The 21,235-nt window shown below is 40.2% G+C and overlaps 2 protein-coding genes across 6 annotated transcripts; both read left to right on the forward strand.

Annotated features, from left to right (window-relative positions):
- The first annotated feature begins 416 nt into the window (after nucleotides 1–416).
- FAP1 (Chalcone-flavanone isomerase family protein) lies at nucleotides 417–12,171 on the forward strand. Of its 4 annotated transcripts, none has more exons than XR_016396346.1 (7): nucleotides 417–1,487; nucleotides 2,354–2,600; nucleotides 4,548–4,639; nucleotides 5,936–6,049; nucleotides 7,020–7,060; nucleotides 7,166–7,256; nucleotides 12,032–12,171. XR_016396346.1 is itself a non-coding variant. In XM_089925187.1 (5 exons), exons 1-5 carry the CDS (start codon nucleotides 1,124–1,126, stop codon nucleotides 7,154–7,156), a joined length of 954 nt encoding a protein of 317 aa, XP_089781313.1. In that variant the 5' UTR covers nucleotides 417–1,123; the 3' UTR covers nucleotides 7,157–7,159. The 4 variants fall into 4 exon arrangements, 2 of the variants coding, with proteins under 2 accessions (XP_089781313.1, XP_017700805.2); XR_016396345.1 differs by lacking the exon at nucleotides 12,032–12,171 and adding an exon at nucleotides 8,874–9,013; XM_089925187.1 differs by lacking the exons at nucleotides 7,166–7,256; nucleotides 12,032–12,171 and having other exon boundaries at nucleotides 7,020–7,159.
- On the forward strand, nucleotides 10,836–17,096 carry LOC103717651 (vacuole membrane protein KMS1-like). Of its 2 annotated transcripts, none has more exons than XM_017845313.5 (8): nucleotides 10,836–11,233; nucleotides 12,032–12,243; nucleotides 12,595–12,673; nucleotides 14,224–14,529; nucleotides 15,242–15,411; nucleotides 15,889–16,005; nucleotides 16,259–16,438; nucleotides 16,642–17,096. In XM_017845313.5, the coding sequence occupies exons 1-8, from the start codon at nucleotides 11,164–11,166 to the stop codon at nucleotides 16,813–16,815; spliced, it is 1,308 nt and encodes a 435-aa protein (XP_017700802.4). In that variant the 5' UTR covers nucleotides 10,836–11,163; the 3' UTR covers nucleotides 16,816–17,096. The 2 variants fall into 2 exon arrangements, with proteins under 2 accessions (XP_017700802.4, XP_008804338.4); XM_008806116.6 differs by having other exon boundaries at nucleotides 15,254–15,411.
- Nucleotides 17,097–21,235: the final 4,139 nt, after the last annotated feature.

The raw sequence follows: 21,235 nt of genomic DNA on the forward strand, positions 1-21,235 counted from the left end.
AAGCTCACTAAGCCCACCAGCCCCAACGGGTTCGGAGATCAAACCCCCGTTATCTGGTGGCTCTAGACCACATCCCATGCACGCAAACCACAGCATCGGAATCTTTAGGAACGAGAGGCAGTTTGACAACAAGCCATGCACGTGGAGAGGGAGTTTGCCGCGATGGAGCTGGGAGCAGGAGGAAGACTAGGCTCTGTTGATGGTTCCGTTGCGAAGACAGAGGAAGCGGAAAGACGTTCGGAATTGAGAGCAGAAGGGAGATTCACGTTGAGCCATGCACATGGCTTCGACGCAAGGATGTGGGAAGCGGTTTGCCGAAGTGATAGTTCGTCTTTCGCTAGTCAGTTACCAAAGGGTCATGCAGAAAGAATAAATAAGAGTGTTTGGGAGGAAAGAGAGGCAAGTAGAGAGTTGTATTGTTCGGTGCATTGTGGTGTGCTTTCACCCCAAGTAAAGCTATTGAATATAATCTCTCTCTCTTGCCTTCTCCCGGCTCCTTCTTCTCAGGTTGGGACCTATCACTTTTGCACTCTTAGAATATTTTTTTAATTGTTTTCTTATAAAAAAATTCCTATATTGTTACCAAACATTAATTTTTGGAAAGTTTTTTTTTTAAGTTACAATTTTTTTCTTAAATGACAAATATGCCCTTAATCCGTCACATAATCAGGTTTTAACTGGATATAGAGGTTTTCCGTTTAAGGAGCCTTGACTGATTCTCGCTACTGTACTCTTGTATCAAATAATATATATTCAAAGGGAAAGAGAAAAAGCGTGCATTTTCAAAGTTAAGAGCGTATTTATAACTTTAGATGCATATTAGAAAAACTTTAATTATCAGTAAATTAAAAGGTGTCTTTCGCGCGAAGGAATGATTGATCTTCTTTATCAACCGTTGGATGTTCCTCCACACACATCTAAAGAATGCCAAATCACTTTATGCATCCGGTTGCACATATCTCGAAGCGACCATTGCGCGATCCAACGGTGAATTCGCTCGAAGGAAATGGAATCCTTCTTTCGCGCAAAAGACGCAACCCTTGTCCGAAACAATCCCCCTATAACAGTGCCCACCTCCGCGTTGCCGCCCTGAACTCTGTGCTCTTCTCCAAATCCCATCGCCATGGTCTCTTTCCGCTTCCCTTTTTCGTTTCCTCGGCCCCCGCGGCCTCCTCACCTCCCCAATGCCTCGTCCCGCTACCCTCGCGCCATCGCCGCCGCCGCCGCTGCAGCCGTCGGTGCCGGCATAGGCCTCGCCGTCGCTCTCAAATCGGCAGACCAAGTCGAGACATCTCTCATGCGGCTCTCTTCTCCCATGTGGGCCTCTCTCTCCCTCTCCGACGCCCCGGCCACCACGGGAACGTCAGTCGAGCCCAAGACCGGCGTCGCTTTCCCCACGGCGTTGGACGGCGGCCGGCGCCTCCTGGGGATCGGACTGCGGAAGAGTAATGTCTTGGGGTTGAAGGAAATTAACGTCTACGCCTTTGGTAATCTCTCTTTCTTTCTCTCTCTCGTTACCCCTACACTGGAATTAATCTAACGTAAATTCAAGCCATTTTTACTTCCCCTCTTTGATCTTTTTCTGTGGTTAATTTCCACTTTTCTCCGGATTCTACCATGAGATCCAGCTATGATACTGAGTATTTCTGGGTTTTGATGGTTTCTTGACATTCATTTGCGTTGCCTGCCTGCGAATGACTGGTGTCTTCTTCTGGAATTACTTGATCATTTTGTACACCACCTGTTAGTCTCGCTAGCCAATGCTCGATTTCATTAGTTGATTGAGATTGCCATGAACTGCTTCATCGCTGCATTCGTACATTGTTTGAACCACCATTTCAAATTTGCACGAGCTTGCCTGCTTTTTTTGCTCTTGATGCTTCCTACACACGCTAAACAACACTCTCATCGAAGATCTATTATGTCGGCCTTTCGGGATCTGCTTCTCAGTTTGCACTGCTTATTGTATGCTCTTTTAAATTGGTAAGAAGAAAGTTCTCTTTTCCCTTATTCTTAAGGTCTAACCGTAATGATATTCAAATACATTCTCTTACTTCTAGTGCTTTTTTTTTTTTGAAAAAAAATAACTTCCCACCATTCATACAAAAGCTTTCCTAGTCTTGTTTCCAAACTCATTTTAACAACTTTTGCAAGCATTTCTTCAGCAGTTTTTGATCTAACCATCCATCAATAAGGCTGTTCATTTGAGTTGAGAACCTGCATATACTTACAATTGCTCGTAATGCTGTGTCCGAGTGTTTGCTGATGTATTTATTGCCTCCATGTAGACACCTTTATTTGCGAGTCACAGCTTGATTGCTTTCTGGTATAGCTAATTTTGTCATTATTACAGGTGTCTATGCGGATGATAGCGATGTAAAAAAATTGAGTGAGACATATGGAACGCTTTCAGTGTCTGAACTGAAAGAAAATAAGGAGTTCATTGCTGATGTTTTGGATCAGGATTTACGCATGACAGTTAGGCTTCAAATAGTATATGGAAGACTTAGTATACGTTCTGTGCGCAGTGCATTTGAGAAATCTGTGGGAAGCAGGATCAAAAAGTTTAGTGGAGCAGATAACAAAGAACTGCTTCAAAGGTAGTGTTTATTATTTAGTTCCTTTCTCAGTATTATTTTCCTGCTGAACTTAAATGGCGCATTGGCATAATCTTCAGCTTTCTTGGTGTCTTGATTGCATTAGCACAACAGTTTATGATTGAAAAGCTACATGGTAAACTAGGGATGCTGCTTACTTATCATATTGTGCACTCGATATATTTTCAATTTAGAAAATTTTGCATGGATAACTTGTTGTACAAGCTCCTTTTGATTTACATGTCCGGCTTTGTTTCATTCCTTTCGGGATGGAGATTTGGTCCATCCCATCCGCATCTTGCCCCTGCAGTGTTCGTTGGGCAGGGTTGGTGGAACCGTCACGAACCTGGTGGTTCCGGCCGTTCCGAGCCATACCGGCGGCTCACCGGTATGGTTCCGGCAATGGAAACGAAAAACCGTTCCCAGAGCCCAAAAAGGAGAAGGAAAGAGAGAGCGAGCGGAGAAGGGAGGGAGGCCGACGCAGGGTGGCAGATGCCGGCAAAGGGCCGGCGGAGGCCGCGGCCTTAGAAAAAAAATCACGATCTTTTTAGGCTGCGGTTGGACTCCTATTTCATTCAAAACAGGAGAACCGGCCGAGGCCTCGCCTCCTGTGGCCTCTGCTGGCCTCCGCCGGCTTCCTTCTCTCTCCCTCCCTCTTTCCCCCTTCTCTCTCTCTCTCCCATGGTCTGCATGCCCTCTCCTCTGTCAATACAGACGCGCACGGCATGGCGTAGGCCCGTACCGACTCGTGCCATCGAAAAACCGGTACAGTGCCGGGTACCAGTTCTGTCAACCTTGCCATCAAAGCTTGACTAGCTATTTGAGATGACTTAAATTACCTTTCAAGAATTGTTCTTCCAATTACTGTGACATGTGAATCCAAAATTCACTTTGGGAGGAAGGACAATTGGTATAAGCTCATATTTTACTGACTAATTTATTTTAGCCCAAATAAACTAATGATTGGAGAAACGCTTCGATTATAGTTCAATTGATGTGTGGCATATAGGCTGGGTTTGCATATGCCTTGTTGCCTGACGCCCCAGATAAATTCTTATGCCTAAATTTGCTGTAAAGCTTAAAATTAAAGGCCTTGTTTGTCAGTTTGCCTAGAAGCCTATGACTTTCTTCTTTAACTTGAAGGATTTTATAACTATATATACCTGAGCAGCTATAGTTGCTTGACTTTAACCTTGTCGCAAGTTTTAACCTGCTCAGTTAGATGAAAGTTTACATATTCATGTCAAGTGACTAATAATTTCTACGAGATTAGCTTTGTAGTTGGAAAATGGGAATGTTTTTCTATTCTTCAGAAAAGCATGATGGTGTATTACATGCACCTCTTAATGTGCATTTCATGCATGTGGAAAAAAATAAACTGGTCTGCCCCTGTTGTGCCAACTAAAAGGAAGTGTGCTTTGATGATAGATGTATGTGAAGAATTTTGATTCAGATGGGCAGCAAAAAAATTCAATCTGGCCTATGACTGCTAAACATATGTTGACAAAAAGATAATAAATAGTATGTACTTAGTATTTTTTTCACCTGTGACCTTAAGTACATGTCATATTTTAGACTTTCTAGTTTTCTGATGAAACGTACACATTATATTCTTGTGAAGTTATTAGCATTTTCTTTTGCAAAAGCTACGAAAACTTTGTATTCCTTGCATTTTTTATGTATATTTAGTGCTACTCTCTCTCTCTCTCTCTCTCTCTCTCTCTCTCCCACTATTGTCTGTGAATTTTTTTCATTTCTTCCCTATTTATGATATCAAATGTTCTTAAATGCAGTCAAAGAGATTGCTATGGTGATATTTAATTTTTCTATTAAAATTGAAACATGATTATTTTGAAATTGATCAGACCATTAAAGTGCTAATTGATTTTATATAAAACATAATAGTTTCCTTTTATTTGCACATTCGTGATCAAGTTTAACTTATTGCAGTTTTACATCCTTATTTAAAGATGAATACAAGCTACCAAGGGGATCTGTAATAGATCTTTCCAGGGAGCAAGGTCATGTTCTTCAAACAAGAAGTAAGTTGGTCTTTATTGTTCATAATATACTTCTTTAGTAAACTAACATAATTATGCTAGCTATTTTGTTTTGTTATCTTTTGTCAAATATTTTGTTACTCTTGTTTTTATGGATTTAGAGATGCAGTTTGTTCATTTATTATACTCTTTAGTTAAGATGGCCATAGACTACTATTTTCATATGATGCCCATTAGTGAATTCTATGGTGTACTGCAGCCATCTGGTACTTGCTTAAGTTTTATAGATCTGGAATGTGAATCTTCTTTCAAGATGCATGGTGGGGTCTGCTGACCTTCTGAAAAAATGAATTAAACACAGTCAGTCTATGCCACTTGAATTGATTATTGTGCTGCATGGTTTGCGGCGGTGCTTTTGCCCATCACCTGAACCAAGATGCTGTCTCAGCTGATAAATGAAACATTCATTGAATCTCATCAAAGTTTGATGACTTGCTTTGATTTTGCCATGGAAACTGAGACCTTGGTTTTGTTATATTGGTGGCATTGGAATTTAGTGATTGGGTCCTTTGACTCAAGTGTTTGATAACAATTGGGCACTAACTTTTTGTCCCTTAAAAATCTTTTACGACTACTCTGGTACATAATTATTTTTAATTCTCCATCTCTCCATTCCATTCCTTTTGGCATTTTGTTTCATTCTTGTGAGTGGTGGGGATTTTTGTTTGGTGGCACTGTTGATCAACTTGCTTCTGTCATACCTGAGTGTATTTGGCCCAGTTCCTCATGTTTGCTTAATCTTTCTAAAAATTACTCTATTAAAAACTTTCAAACTTTTCCCTCTATAAGAAATCAAAAGAAGTCCATGTTAAACTTAAAAGTCCATGTATTCTTAATCATGTATGCCTCTCTCATATCATCTTTCCAGTTGCATTCTCTTAGTTCTGTGGGCCATACAAACTTATTTTGTCTTTTCTGTAAAAACTGTGTTTCTATTTGCTTAGAACAGAAATAAGGAAAAAATTGCTGGCAAAGTGTGTTATTTCATGTCTGCACATTCTGTGCAAAATTGCATGCTTAAGTAGTTCGTATGAATCATCACAACCTTCTATAAAGATAACAGTACACCATGTCATGTGTATGCAGAAAAGATGCTTGATGCTCATTTTTCCAGAAATAGTTCAGAAAAAAGTTGAAGGAACTAAGTAGGTAGACTGTGTCTTGTGGTGTTGGCAAATATTTATAATTAGCATTCATACATGAGATATTTTATAGTCTTGGATCTATCATACTCTCAAAAATATTAAGGTTGAAGTTTGACTCTTTCTCTCTCTCTAGTTGATGGAAAGGACGTTGGGTGCATCCAGAGCAGGCTCTTGTGTCGGTCAATATTAGATCTTTACTTTGGCGAGGATCCATTTGACAGACGTGCTAAAGAAGATATTCAACTTGGTTTGGCATCTATCCTACAAAATGAGATCTGATAAGATTGACCATGTGATTTCCATTAAAAAAAAGTTGGTATGATTTATATGAAAGATTTTGAACTCTGTACAAGTTAATATACTGCAGGTTTTTCTTTTAATGCATGTAATAATTATTATTATTTCTTATATGATTTACTGTCTCAAAGGCTATATCTGTTGACTTATCGGACATATTCACATCTTAAACTTAGTATTATAAACACAATACACACGGATACACGTGCAAAAAAAGAAACAAGAAAGAAAAAGAAGAAGGATTTGATGTAGTGTTTGTCATATGCTTTTGCACATAGTTTTAGTATACTATCGTTGGTCATTACATTCATGGTTACGATATAGTTCCTGAAAACAAGGAGACCATACTAAAGGCTGCATATCAGATTAGTACATCGACATGAAGTGGGCAGAGAAGCAAGCTCTCTCCTTCCCTCCTCTGCTGTTTTACAAGGAATTTTCAATGAGTCGCTAGTCAAAAGAAAGACATCAGCAGTTTTTTTTTTTTTTTTTTTGCAAATTTACTGTGGTCTCCATTTTTTTTTTGTTAGTCATAGTCAAGTAGGCTAGATGTTCAAAAATGTTGATCTCTCAACTCCATGCTTGGCTGGTATGAAGACTTTGTTGACAGCACCAAGTTGCTTTCCATCTGGGTGCAATAAGCTCAGCTCTATTGACAGTGGTTTTAGACAGCCATCGTCCTTCAGGAATGGTATCAAAGTATCATGGTGATCTAAGATGAAGAGTCTGTTGGACTTCGGTGCCTATGAAATAACAATTGAATGGTTATTTTAAATTATTATCCATCATTTTTAGTAGCATCTAAAAACCTACATTCTCTTGAAATATGGTGGTACCTGTTCTACTGGTAATCCTTCCATGTTTTACTCAATTTGATTTGTGTTGTTACGCACTTATGCTGGTATGATTTTAGCATCCAGCTTACTGGTTGTGGGGAATTCCCGAAGGATCAATGAGAAAGGTATGTCAATTCTGTATATGTAGTGATCACCTTGTAAGTAAACTAGCATTTGATAAAGATGAGGGCCCGCACTTCAGTTTACCTGAAGACGACTGATAATGACAGGGTTCACGCTAGCACTCATTTCTCGTTGGAACTCTTCATCAGTTCTCCAAGCAAATTTATCAGCTGTCAGGTGAAAAATTACTCAACTGAGGTAAGTATTCAATCGACTGATCTTGGAAACCCCTGTGGATTTTTGAATCAATACATCAATTATGTGTTAAAGTATTTGAGGAACATAACTACCACAGACTCGTGTCATGACAGTTTTTTTGAGCGCACATTTGGTTCACGACTAGAATCGGAATTAGAATGGGAATCGAAATAGGAATTGAAATGAGATTTGAATACTAGGGGAGAGTAGGGATATAACTTTGGAGAATTGGGATATTCTCATTCCTCCCTAGTCTCAAAATGTGAATGAGATTTTTCTTAACTGAATGGTTAGAATGGGAGTCATTTATTTCGAGTCCAACTTTCTCTACTCAAACATGCACTAAGTTTCCTTATTAGTTTCATGTTCTTTCCTGCACGTTTGAACATAGCTTTTTCTCGGTTTTTTGAGGGATTAAACATACAATTTCTTACGCAATTTTTGAACCATTATTCTTCATTTTTTGTTAATATGTTGTTTTCTCCATTCACTTTTATTGAGCAAGATGGTAGCAAATGAGAAGTGCCCGACATTTCATTGATTAGTGCAATGGTTGGTATGGAGAGAGAAAAAATCAGAGAAAAGGGGAGGAAAGGGAAGTAATTAAGTCTAGCCAGCAAAGGACCGGACCTCAACACAACCTCCAAGCACTCCCCACCCTCACCAAAAACCACACTGCAATACACCATAACAAGAATAGAATTGCAACTACACATCAAACTCCAGAAAATCTCAAAAATCTCACCAAAAAAATCACTTAACTGGTTTGCACCATTCCTATTGCTCCTTTTGGGTTTGACATCATTTAGCACTCCATGGAAAATAGCAACGGAAAGGCCACGCATTGGTAAGGTGACTTTTTGAACAATATCTCTGAATATGGGACTTAGGTCTTGGTCTTGTCCAACAACTCCAACCAGAGCCTGAGTAAGAGTCCTAATCTTTTTCAGAACGAGGACAAATAGAAGCCTGATAAACAAAAATTAATACCAGACCTCTTGTATCCAGACCAATGGATTTTATCAGCTCAACCAGTTGGTACCCTCAGGTTGGTATGCACTACAGATGCGTTTAATCATTATTACTGAACAAAATTTTTGGACTGGTGATCATTCTTCACAATGATTACTCCTGGAATGCCTTGGCTCTTATCCCAGTTAAATGCCACATTGAACTTTAAGACTCCCCAGCTTATATTGATGTTACTTGTGTTGATCCATTCTTCTATGTGGCTGGCTCCCCCACTTACCCCCTGTTTTTTATTGTCTGCTGAGCACACACTGAACAATCATTATTCCACGGTTTCCCTTAAAAAAGCTTTTGTTTGGACCATAAGAAAAGATCTGATGGGAATAGTTATTGCTGATTTTGTTTGGCTCAAATTTTGGAATTAAACTAAACGAGGGTATTTTCTTAAAATAAAAGAGAAAAGAAAAACAGAAATAAATGAGAGCTTTATGCCCACCTTCCTTGGAATGGTTATTCAAGAAATAAGTAGCTTTAACTAGAATAACTAATCCTTTCTTATTCCACTTTTCTAAAAGCTGTTGGCTCGTAGAATAGGGCGTTCCATGCCCAAACCAAATAATAATGGTTCAGTCTGACTTATGTCACTAGGGAAGACCATGGAACGTTAAAGAAGGAGGCTCACTCGGGTCACTTATGGTGGAGCTAATGAGCTGGAAGGAGACGTAGAGGCTGAATTTATATGGCGAGATGTGGAGGATATAAAGAAGATTGCGAGAACCAGTGAATGGGACTTGAGGTGCCGTAAAGCTGGAAGGGGGAGATAAGTTTTTGGGAGCATTAATAGCTGGTGAAGGTAAAGCTCAACTCCTTCGACAAGCGTGTTTGATGTACGCACCAAATATTTAAATCCAGCAACGGTAAGGTGCCATCTGGTGTTCTTGTAGCATTCTTCCTGACTAGGTCTGGATAGACTATGAACCAGGTTGGATGCAGGGAAGGTTGCTTGTGATGAAATGGGTTAGGTGAGCGTTGAACCAATTCTGTTGCATTTTTGTGGGACTTCCTCGTTTACCTAATTCATTACGTCTTCCATTCCCATCACTTCGTCTTTTTTTATATAAAAAAAGATGAAAAGGAGGACAAGGTCTAATCCAATTTATTCCCTCACTGGGCCGTCACAACATGAAAAAAGGCAACCCAAGGCAATTGTCTCAACAACCGGTCGGTGTTTCTGTAGATATTTACGAATTTTTTAATTCGATGCCCTCCTTGATTTGTTGGGAGATTATTTATGTGTTCACATGAAGGAAGGCTGCTTCCATGAAAGACGGATAAGATGTTCTGGTATTTGGAGCAACGTGGAAGGCACCCTTGACCTCGGAAGCGTTCATAGCTTTTGTTTCAATCTTGATAAAACGAAACCTCATAGTTGCGATTCTTTGGTTTCTCGTTGTTGATGAAGAAATGGTACAATCTATTAACTTAAAGCTAACTAACTTCAAGGCTATACTTAGCTCTTATTGAGACATGTGAAAAGGATGGAGCAAGCTTTTATGATCTATAATAACTGTGACCTGCATCTCATTTAGGGTAGGCTAGTTTTAATCGATTAAAATTAATTGACCTACAATTTTTTTTTTTAGCCTATGAAATCTATCACGAATCCAAGTTATAGAAATTTCCTGAAAGTTATACTGTTATTGAGATGTTGCTGTTGTGGGATTCATATTATCAAGTTTCACTTGCACATATTTGCAAGACCAAGTCCTATAATCCATGTTGGCTCTTACCTAGTGCTCAAGCAAACTCCACTAGCGATGCAGAGTAGATATTTGATTCCTTCAAACCAATAACAAAAGATTGAAAAGAATGAAAGAAGACAAACTGATGAAAGAACCCAACTGAATGGAAGGAACACCAAGCCAAGGTTCCCAAAATAGTAGAAGCCTATCATTTTACTCATTTGGCCTATTGTCGGCATCCCTTACAACAAGAGACTATGCAACCTTTGTTTGATAACTCCACTTTTTGATTGAAAAATAGAGTAAACAGTTTCTTTTTTTTTGTCTTTTGCTTGTATAGGAGACTTTTTTTTTTTTTTTGGCAACTCGTGATAAGCTGCACTCGCACGAAAGAAAAATTATTTTGTGCACTACATGCACAACTATATTGGTGCACGCTATCAATTAAGGAGATGTGCTCATTTTGGTGATTGGCTCATGTACCTCTATGATTAGTGGCGTGTGCATTCGGGGACCCAATAATTTTTGCACAAGAAGTTCATGGAAACTGCTTCCAAATATATGGGACAAAACTACCACTACAAGATTGTCATGCACTTTTTTCAAGGCCGGTGCACTGCAAATATATAAACAGCTTCCATCGTAGGATTGATTCCCTGGTAGACAGGGAATGTCGGAACGTGCGTCCGCCCCTTCCAGGAATTTTCTCCATCACAGACCATACGCTCGACGATGGTGATCGCCATCCCCACCCCAATTCGATGCACCCGTCTTATCCCGGATAACCCTGCCCCATCTAATCCATCGGAAACCTGTCACGGTATTATAATAAGTTATTAAGCCTGGAAGGCATATGCTCTTCCTTTTTATCCGGGATAACCCCGTGCACGAAACTTTCGAACCAAACGGCGAGCCTAAGAAATCTAGAAGAAATTCGTGGGTAACTACCGCGTCCAACCCCCGGGCTTTTTAAGGCGCTCCCGCACGAAATCAGCCTTCCTTAAGCTCATCTCTTTTCCCCTCTTTCTTCCTTCTGCGCGTAGATTCTCTCTCCCTCCTCCTCCCTCTGGCCCCAATGCTGCCCTCTTAGATCCACCAACCCTAGGAACCCGGGTTCCAGATCCGATTCCGGCGAGCGTTTTGGCTTAATGTGTGGGGGGATTCTAGGGTTGGAGGACGGGAGGTAGCGCGCGACGATGGGGTCCCGAGGAGCCGCGGTGGCGGCGTCTCCGTCCTTGTCGGAAGGCGCCGACCCGTTGATCTCAGGTGAATCTCTCTTCTCTGTTGTTCGTGATATCTGCTCTCATGGTCTCTGCTGAGATATTTGAATCCTTTGCCGCCTTTGTGATTTGTTTGCTATTCCTTTGATTATTGTGAGCGATTTGTTTGCTATTCCTTTGATAATTGCGAGGGATTTGCTTGCTGTTCTTTCATTAGTATGAGAGATTTCCAAGCTAAATGTATCAGACTTTAATTTGTTTATAATCAAGTAATAAAATTTTTAAAAATTATCACAATTCTTGACCCTTAATGTGCATATCATTACTGATGAAAATTTAGTGTAAAAACTCAGTATGCCATTGTCACAACTTTGCACCACGAGCTAATGTAGAAGCAAGACACTTAAGCAAAAGGGATATAATAAAAGGAAATAAACAGTTTTAGATATTCAGGTCAACTTATTATAAATTGTAGCGATAAGTACTATATGTTTGATTGGGTATTGATCCAATATTTATTGATATTCTCCAAATAATAGTCAACACTTACCTCAATTAGATGTGGATTTGGGGTTTGGGACTGTGATGGGCACAATAACGTAACCTATACGGTATACACAGAAAAATTCTATTGTTACGCATATACAAAAGATCCAAAAGAGGATGATTCGAAACTCGTAATCGTGAAGTATATGGTGTATGCATGTTTAATGAAAGAAGAAAGGGAGTATAGGAAAAGGAGATACAAATACCTTCAACAATGCATGAAAAAATATATTAGCTAGTTGGAAGTTTTTATGTTATTTTATTTTTTTGATTCTGATTGATGTGCTTTATTTTTCAGAACTTCGTAAGAAGCATCGATTGGAACTGGAAAAGTTAACATTGATCACGCAGCCGTTTAGGACGTTAACATTTTTCTTCTTTGCTACTGTGCAAAATCTGAAAAAATTACTTCTATATATTCTGAGGAAAGGTGGTTGGTTTAAGGTCTTGAGTATCCTGGTAGTGGCTTTTGGTCTTCTGCTCATGGCTGTTGATGGCTCTCATGAAAAGGTATTCGTCTCCTTTTTTCAATCATAAGCTTGTTTGTTTATGGTGATATCAAATTTTGCATCTAATTGAAAGCCTCTTATGCTATATAAATGGAAACTTAACTTGCTAATCGTGAACTTCACTAATAAATCCTGTATTTAAGAGGAAGTTTTGCTGTCAATGGCAGGCTAGTTGAGATGAAAATTTGATCCTTATTCCTAAGTTTGTCATCAATGTTTTCTAAATGGTAGTAAATGGCTTCTATCATGTTGGCATAATATTGTCTACTTCATCTGATTGTGTTTCTGCCTATGCTTTTCGAATCTATCATTTGATTAGTTTCTATTAACTTGTTTTGTGGCATGGTTGCAGCATGTCCAGGAGTTTCTTTGCTATTCCAGATTTGGGTTGTGGTGGGTAGCACTAGGTGTGGCATCATCTATTGGACTAGGTTAGTGGAATCAGTATTTTGCTGGTTCATATATTCCATCTAACCTCCTTGTTTGTAGTTCTTGTATACTCTGCGTTACCTTACTCTGTAGCTGAAGACATGTTTTAATAACCTTGTAATGCATGCTCCTTTTGTTCTATTTTTAGCTTGTTACATGTCATTTTGTAATTTAGACATCAAATTCATATGCTTTTAGTTCAGCAGCATAGAGCATAAATCTGAAGAAGCTGATATTTATTATGGCAGCCATAATGTATGTTGTCAGAATAAGATAAAGGACTCGTGAACTTATGTAGCACATTTCCATTGAGGAGAGTTATTGAAGCTGGCCAGTCAGTCCCTAATCCAGATGAACTAAGTTGAAAACACTTTCAATTCTTTACTATGACCTTTAGCATTCCCTTATCAAATTTACATAGCTGTTGACATACATGGTAGATAGATTTGAGGACTTCCTGAACTTCAAGAAGTTGACTAACTGTACCAAGTTCTTGAAACAGTTAATACTTCTGGATGCTTTTTGCTGTGCAAAGAAGAATAGGAGGGGCTTATGATCTGTTTTTCTTGGTATTCAAATATGAGTTTGAAAAAAGATATACCGCCCTTCTGAGAGTTGCTAGTGTGTTAGATTATGCAAAATATAATTACAAGCACACTTTTTTCCTTCACCATTTTCAAATCCTGTGTGCATATGATTTGTTCACCAGAATTTTGTAGTGGATTTGGGATTGGGAAGTAAAGCTGTAAAAGAGTATACAGCAATTGTACAAAATAATATGGAATAAATAGTAGTATACATGTTTAATACTTAAATTTTGTAGAAATTTAAAAAAAAATAGGGATGAAAAAAATTGATAAATCAATAAACAGTACTTTGTATACAGAGGAAGATTACTTTTGATAAAATAACATTAATTGTAAAAGTACCTGATTTAAGACAGTGCGAAAACTTTAGAAGATACTTGCTGGAGTGTGATTCCTGATTGGACGCAGAGCTCCAGATAGAGGTATTTGGGTGCTAAGTTGATTCTCAGATCTAAGATGCAATAAAATGCTTCGAACAAACCATTAGTGCTTAGTTTACATTTTTTTTGGGGGGGATTATTAATCTTTTCTATTAATCTTTAGAGTAAATAGCTTAATGTTAGAAATTATATTTTTAAAGTTTCATTCTTGAGCTGACCTGCATCAGTTTTGCAAATGTCGTTAACTAGATTGAGTGCTAAGTATAACTGTGATTAGTTTTGTGTAAGTTGTATATTGGTATTTCATTTATGTGATGGTAATTCAGCTTCTGACTTGAGATAATTTTACTTCTTTGTGGAACATGCTGAACTAATTTTTATTCCTCTTCATGTCCATGTACTATGTGCATCAACCCAGATTCATATGAATTTATCGAACATGTGCATGTGCATGCATGAGCATGGGCAAGTGTGAGTACGTGCTTGTGCATGTGCACAGTTCTGTTTCCATGTTTGTAAATCAATATCTTTTTTAGTGGCAGAAATATCCAAGATGCTGATCTGCTTATATTGCTTTATATGCAGGATCTGGTTTACACACGTTTGTGCTCTATTTAGGGCCCCATATTGCCCTATTCACAATTAAAGCCATGCAATGTGGTAGAGTTGATCTGAAAACTGCTCCATATGATACCATACAGCTGAAAAAAGAACCCTCGTGGCTTGAAAAGGATTGTTTAGAATTTGGGCCTCCACTGTATCCATCATCACCTAGTTCTCTAGTTAGGGTTTCAGTGAGCAGAATACTTCCTCAGGTTCAACTAGAAGCTGTTCTTTGGGGCATAGGTACTGCACTTGGGGAGCTTCCTCCTTACTTTATCTCAAGAGCAGGTAGCTTCCTGAAATATTATCTAGCATTTAGTTTATACGATGCAAAACCTGTAGCCAATTTAATTTGTTATCATTCAGAGGTAGGGATCCGCTTGATATATTGCAGTATATGCACAAGTATTCTTGATGTTTATTAGTTGCATTCTGCGGCATAGCACATTATCTATTATAGTTCTTGAGCAGATTGGCTTAGCAGTGAAGCATCCCTTTGCAGCTTGACTTTGGCCTTCAGCAAGTTTCATGTAAATAAAATTGTCGATGACATCGTTTCTTTCAGCTTACCAATGTTTCTTTGAATTATATCAATATGCCCTTTAAAATAAAGGCCTAGGTGTGCCTTATATAGAATTTCATATGACATGGTAGTTTCTTCTATTTCATGTACATAAAATATACTGTGCATAGACCACTAGGGCCACCACGATATGCAGACATGAAGTACAATAGGCTAGAGGAGTTAAGGAGCAATGTGCATTCGGTTTTCTGCATATCTTCCATTTTAATGAAAGCATCTACAACTCTACTTGGTAGAAAACATGGTTCTTTCTCTTATTGTTTATTTGGACTTCTAATTAATTTTTCCTTGGTTACCGTGGTCAGGTAGATAAAAGTAAGCATTAGATCTATTTCACATGAATATATTTTGAGTTGTGGATGTTCTATTTGTATGCAATCCAAAGTTTTCTTGGTGGAGGTAATCTGTTTACATAAGTATGTACTGCAGCCCATTTGTCAGCAAGTAACTTGGAAACCATGGAGGATCTAGGTGCTGCTTCCTCAAATGGAGATGGATTTATATCTGCATCTCTCAAGAAAATTAAATGCTGGCTTGTTTCTCGCTTGCAACATCTCAACTTTTTTACAATTTTAGTGCTTGCTTCGGTTAGTTTGCTGACCTCCCTATTCTTTCTAAAGGTTTTTCTTAGTTTGTTATCTTCCCTATTTATTGGAGTAATATGAGTATGTTGTTCTTGAATAGCAGTTGTTTTGAATCTAAAAATTTTGGATTCTGTTCCTTAGAAACTTTTGCTTAAAATATCTGGTTCGACAGCAGGCAAGCTGGGGGTTTTACAGGGTTCTGACACCTGAAAACATTTGGGAGAGAGGGAGGGGGGGCTCTATAATGTAGCTTCTTTATGTCTTTCAGTAATCTCATTCCTTTAGTTTACAATTTGTCTTTAGTAACTTAAAAAAATAGAATTCCAAGTTTTTTCCATCAACTAAAATCATCGAAATTGCATAACAATATTGTAGAGGTCTCACTTCATTCATGTTGGTTTTAAGATAGACTCTGTTTGATGTATTTATTGCTTGAGTAGCTGAAAGAGGGTATTCTTGCAATGGCTTCTGCATGCTTAGGTGCCAAACCCACTTTTTGATCTCGCTGGTATTATATGTGGACAATTTGGAATCCCATTCTGGAAGTTCTTTCTTGCGACTCTGACTGGAAAGGCAATCATTAAGGCTTACATGCAGGTATGCTGTCAGCCTGTTACTGAGGTCTCTACATGTTTTTTGAAGTTCTTAATATACTTTATAGAAGTTGATGCCAGTGCTCTGGATCTTCACTTGTCTCAAGTACTGTGGACCCCTTTGTGGTATATTTGCAAGCATGGATTTGCACTTGAAATTGCTGAAATGGTGTTTAACTCGGGATTAATGCTTCTAGCCCTTCAATATTCTCAGTATTTCTGTATTATCGAGTAATTGTTTTTTGTTGATACTGCAGACAGTTTTTATCATCTCTATATGCAATAACCAACTTTTAGAACTGGTGGAGGACAAGTTGATTTGGGTTTTCGGTCCTGGATTCTCTGGTGTACTGCCCGACGTTATTGCCAAGTTGCACATGGTGAAGGATAAATATCTGTCTGCCCCAGTTCCAGCTCCAGACCCCTCAGCTGTGAAGGTCGGACATCTTACTTCAATGTTGTGCACCTTGTAGGACCAAGCACTTCATTTTTGAAAAAAAAAAAAAAAAAACTTCTTGATGCCAAACTTGAGGATTCATTAACCAAATTTGCTTTAACTTAATCCATGTTGTCTGGCCTCTTTTGCCTTGCCGTATTCTCTTTGATGATATTGAGTTTGAATGTCTTGTCCTTTCTTCAGGGAAAGCAGTGGAATCTGACTTTTACAACGATCTGGAATACCTTCATATGGCTTATGCTAATGAACTTCACTGTTAAGATAGTGCAATCTACTGCTCAGAAATATTTAGAGAGACAACAAGACCTAGAGTTGACTGACAAGTTATCCCGATCAAGACAATCCAGTGCTGATTAAAATTGTATATCCTAGCATCGGATTTGTAACTGCCGTTTCCTTCCAAACTGAACAGCTACAGTGGAGGTGATTTTACTCTTACTGAAGCTCAGTATTCTGACATTTGTGTGCACAGAGAACAAGGATGGGAATATTTAAATTCATCGAGGCAGTTTTAGTTTGCCTTTTTGGGGAGGGAAATTTTATTGTGCATTGCACTGGCGCCCTTTATCGATTGTTCAAACAGAATTATCTTCCTACTCTTCTTGTTATACATCAGAAGTTATTTGCTTGTGCCCAAATGCTGACTGTTGCCCATGTTATACATCAGAAGTTATTTGCTTGTGCCCAAATGCTCACTGTTGCCCATGTTATACATAGTTTTGATGTGAAATGCTGACCAAATTTTTCACTGCTGCATGCACCCTCCTGTGCATCATAACTCTTAAAATCCCATTGAATGCTTGATCATTGGTGATAGTTGTTAAGCACAAATTAGCTCTTTTTTGATACTAAATAAGAGGAAAGAAAATGAGGTGCACTGCTAAAATTGCCTACCAAACTAATAACATTTTGGAGAAATGATTTGCCTTCTGCCAAATTATACCTGTCAAGAAGAAACCATCAGGCCAACGGGGCACGGACTGAACGGCTTCATATATGGCCAGTTACTTCAGAGGCCCCCTATGGGTTGAGAAATGGGAGTTGTTGGGAGCGCTGCAGGACTTATTATTTTCTGGCTTTATTGGATGTATCCGTATTAGAATTGTATGAATCTTATGTTTCAACATTAAAAAAAAAAAAAAAAAAAAAAAAAAAAAAAAAAAAAAACAATTTGAATATTTTAGGTTTATATTAGCCTTCAGAATGATCTTATGCTGGCCAGTGGTCGAGGGAAGTGAGTTTTGCTTCAGTTCATCTCCATGTGGCAACAAACCCATAGTTTGAATGACACCATAGATGAACCACAAAACCTAGTGCATTACGGGGCATTCACGGTAATTAAAGAATTTGTTAGTTTTATCTGTCTTTGTCCTGATCCCTTAATTGGGGAAAAGAAATTTTGACTACTCTCTCTATTTTTTTCCCTTCTTGTTGAAATTTTTAATTAGTTTCTTTTATCATGTGTCTCGCTAATGCTGAGCGTCACATGCACAGCGTCCACTGAGCGTCACAAGCCAGCTGGGCTACGCGTCAGATAAACGCGGCCCACTAACTTGGCCCAGCTGGCCCCATGGACTCTCATACTCTGTTTCGGAGGTCCTTTCTTTTTCCCGGGCTCTTCCCCCTTCTTCCCTCTACCTCACTTCACTGCCCCGATAAGACCGTCGATGCCGTCGTCCGTCGAGGGTTTCCTCCGCTCCAGTGGACGCGGCGGCCTCCTCCTCTCCTCTCCTCTCCATCGGTCCATCGCCGCCAGGAGCTTCGGCAACGGGATCGTCGCCCGCCCGTCGTCAGAGCTTCGGAAGAAACAGTTTCCGGAGGGAGCGGCACCGAGGACGAGAAGCTCCGAGAAATCCGAGAGCTATTCTCCAGGCCCTCTCAGGTCGCCCACCAGGTTAGGTTTTTCTCTTCTTCGTAAGGAACTCCAACGTGCTTTATGATTCTTGATTCCTTTTAAATAAGAATTAGAAGTTAAAGTAAGTAGCTGGATTAGATGGTATTGAATTAGTTCAAGATATCGTTCCCTGCATCTTTCCCTTATGATTAGATTTTGATAGTTGTAATTCGAAGCTCTTTTCTTGATTAGATTGGGGTTGCATTATTGGTCTTTTTTTCCTTTTTTTTTTTTTTTTTTTTTTTTTTTTTTTTTTTTTTTTTTTTTTTTTTTGCTGAAACGGGTGCTTCATACAAACCGTGTGTGAATACACCCAATAAAGTCAAAATACAATATCTCGCGGAGTGCCAGTGGCAACTCCCCCTCCCCCGACTAAAGGGCGTAACCCGAATGGTGGGCCGCATAGGCGGCCACCCAATCAGCCGCCCCATTGGCCTCCCGGAATACATGCTTGGCCTGGAAGGCCCCCCCATCTCTCATCATCCTGACTATATCACGGATCAAGGGGTGGTCCGAGCTCTCACCCCTCAACCCCTTCTGAATCCATCCAATAACAGTAGCTGAGTCGCCCTCCAAAATAATCGAGCTGGTCCGCGTCATCGTCCGTGCATGTCGCAGCCCCGCCCAAGCAGCACGCAGCTCTGCTCCCGGGACTGATGTAGCAAACAACTGACAACCACCTGCGGCCACAACCCTGGAATGCAGGTCCCGTATGACAAAACCTGCACCACCTCGCGAGCCGCCATCCAACACAGACCCATCAAAGTTGACCTTGAGGAAACTCGGGGGTGGGGGCTCCCAGGTGAAGAACACCATCTGTGTGAAGACCCGAACTGAAGTTGGCAAGGAGTGCCGACTTCAGTTGGGTCATCGTGGTTTGCCCACGAAGACCACGCCGGCCGAACGGCCAGCGAGATCTCCGCACCACCCCCCTCTTCCCTCTTCCCCTCTTCCCTCTCCCTCTCTCTCTCTCCCTTTCTCTCTTCTCTGAGAGCCCCAAACCTTTTCCATTTCATTTTTCCTTCTCATTTTTTTTTCCCTCTTCTAGAGACGGTCGTCGGAGCCGTAGGTGCCGCCGGAGCCGCCAACGCCGTCGGGAATCCATTCCCCGACAACCGGAGGTGAGGAAGATAACTTATTTACTATTTTTTTTATGAATTTAAGGGGAAAGGAATGAGAGTATGTTTTCGGTTTCACTTCCCTATTTCGGAGATGATTTTTTTGTAGGATTCGTCCGACCAACGGTGGCCGGTCGGGGTCAATCCGGCCGAAACCAGTTCGGCCGGAGGTGGGCGAACGGAGGCCGGGCTTCCTAGCCTCGGTCCCTCCCTTCCTCCCTTGCTTCCTCTTCTTCTTCCCTTCTTCTTTCTCCGCCCGGCTCGGGACAGCGGCGTGGCCGACGGCGGCTGGCCGAGCACCGCCGCCGAGGGCCACGGTCGGCCGCCGAGGGCCGACCGGAGCCACCAGCCACCCCCCCTCCTTCTCTTTCTTCTTCTTCTTCTTCTCCTTCTTCCTCTTCTTCTTCTTCCTCTTCTTCTTCTTCTTCTTCCGGCTGGGTGCTTTCCTTGCATCGTTTTCTGTGCCCTGTTGGTGTCTCAAACCAGGCACAGATGAACTTTGGGTGTTTCCTTGCATCGATTTCCGTGCCCTGTTGGTGTCACAAACCAGACACAAATGAACTTTGATCTGATTGAACCATCTTCTGACTGTGGATCTGGTCTAGACTTGGGTTGGTCTAATTTGAGTGTAATCTGGTTTGTTAAGATTTAATCTAATCTGGTCTGGTCAGACCTGGTTTGGGTTGGGCTAGGGACCTGTTTTTGGGCTGAGTTGGGTCTGATTGGATTTGTGGGCTGGTTTGGTATGGGCCTGAGATCTGATCTGAACCTGTTATCCGGTTTGGTTCAATTGGGCCTAATCTGTTTTGGGCCACAATTGACTTGGGTCTAAAGGATTCTGATTTTAGGGTATATGTTTGATCTTGGGGGCCCATTCTTGGATTTATGAACTTAGGAGTTTAAGGGGTTGAAATTAGTTTAAATTATGTTTCTTAATTAATTAAATAATTAATATTTATGTTTAATCAGGGGTTCGTGATATCTGTGGCAGGGATCTTTTAAGCGAACCCAGGTAGGTGACTTATTGCTTTTAAATCGAATTATAACATGTATCTTGCATATCTTGATGTTATGATTTATTCTTGGCATTATGTGTTAGAATTAGAATTAAATATTTATTTTTTTTTATATAAACTGTTATGTGACTTATTATTGGGAGCATGTTCATGACTTTGATTTGGAAATTCACGATGTGGAAAATTTATTTATTGATTTTTAAAGACCGCGTGACTATAGTCTAGACCCCGCCAATGGGATGATACGTTGGCCCTGTCGACTTGTACTGAGGAACTGGTTCCGACACCGTGACCACCGGTGATAGAATAGTGGCGGCACAGGGGTGCGTTTTGCTCTGCGGAGCGGCTCAGTGGAGCGTGAGATTGGCACCAGGGGGTGCGGCACAGTGGTGCGTTGGCTCTGCGGAGCGTGAGATTGGCACCAGGGGGTGCGGCACAGTGGTGCGTTGGCTCAGTGGAGCGGCTCTTCGGAGAGTTGTATTGGCACTTCGGTGTAACCATGCCACTGGGTGATGTGGCCGTAGTCATGCGGTTGAGATATTTTGAGTCTCGGATCGGGTTTACAGATTATTGTGTGGATTTTTGGATTTATGAGTTTAGCTGCTTTTATATGCATTATGACATGTTATATGATGACTTTATTGCATGATGTCGCCTACTGAGCTGTTAGCTCACTCCTATTATTTATTTTTTTCAGGTGATGACATGTGATTATAGGGATTACGGGATGGAGTGGTCATGATGTAGTT

The sequence above is a fragment of the Phoenix dactylifera genome, chromosome 9 (assembly GCF_051530095.1).
Source record: "Phoenix dactylifera cultivar Ajwa chromosome 9, Ajwa_hap1_PhDact_Kaust_v1.1, whole genome shotgun sequence".
Taxonomy (NCBI): domain Eukaryota; kingdom Viridiplantae; phylum Streptophyta; class Magnoliopsida; order Arecales; family Arecaceae; genus Phoenix; species Phoenix dactylifera.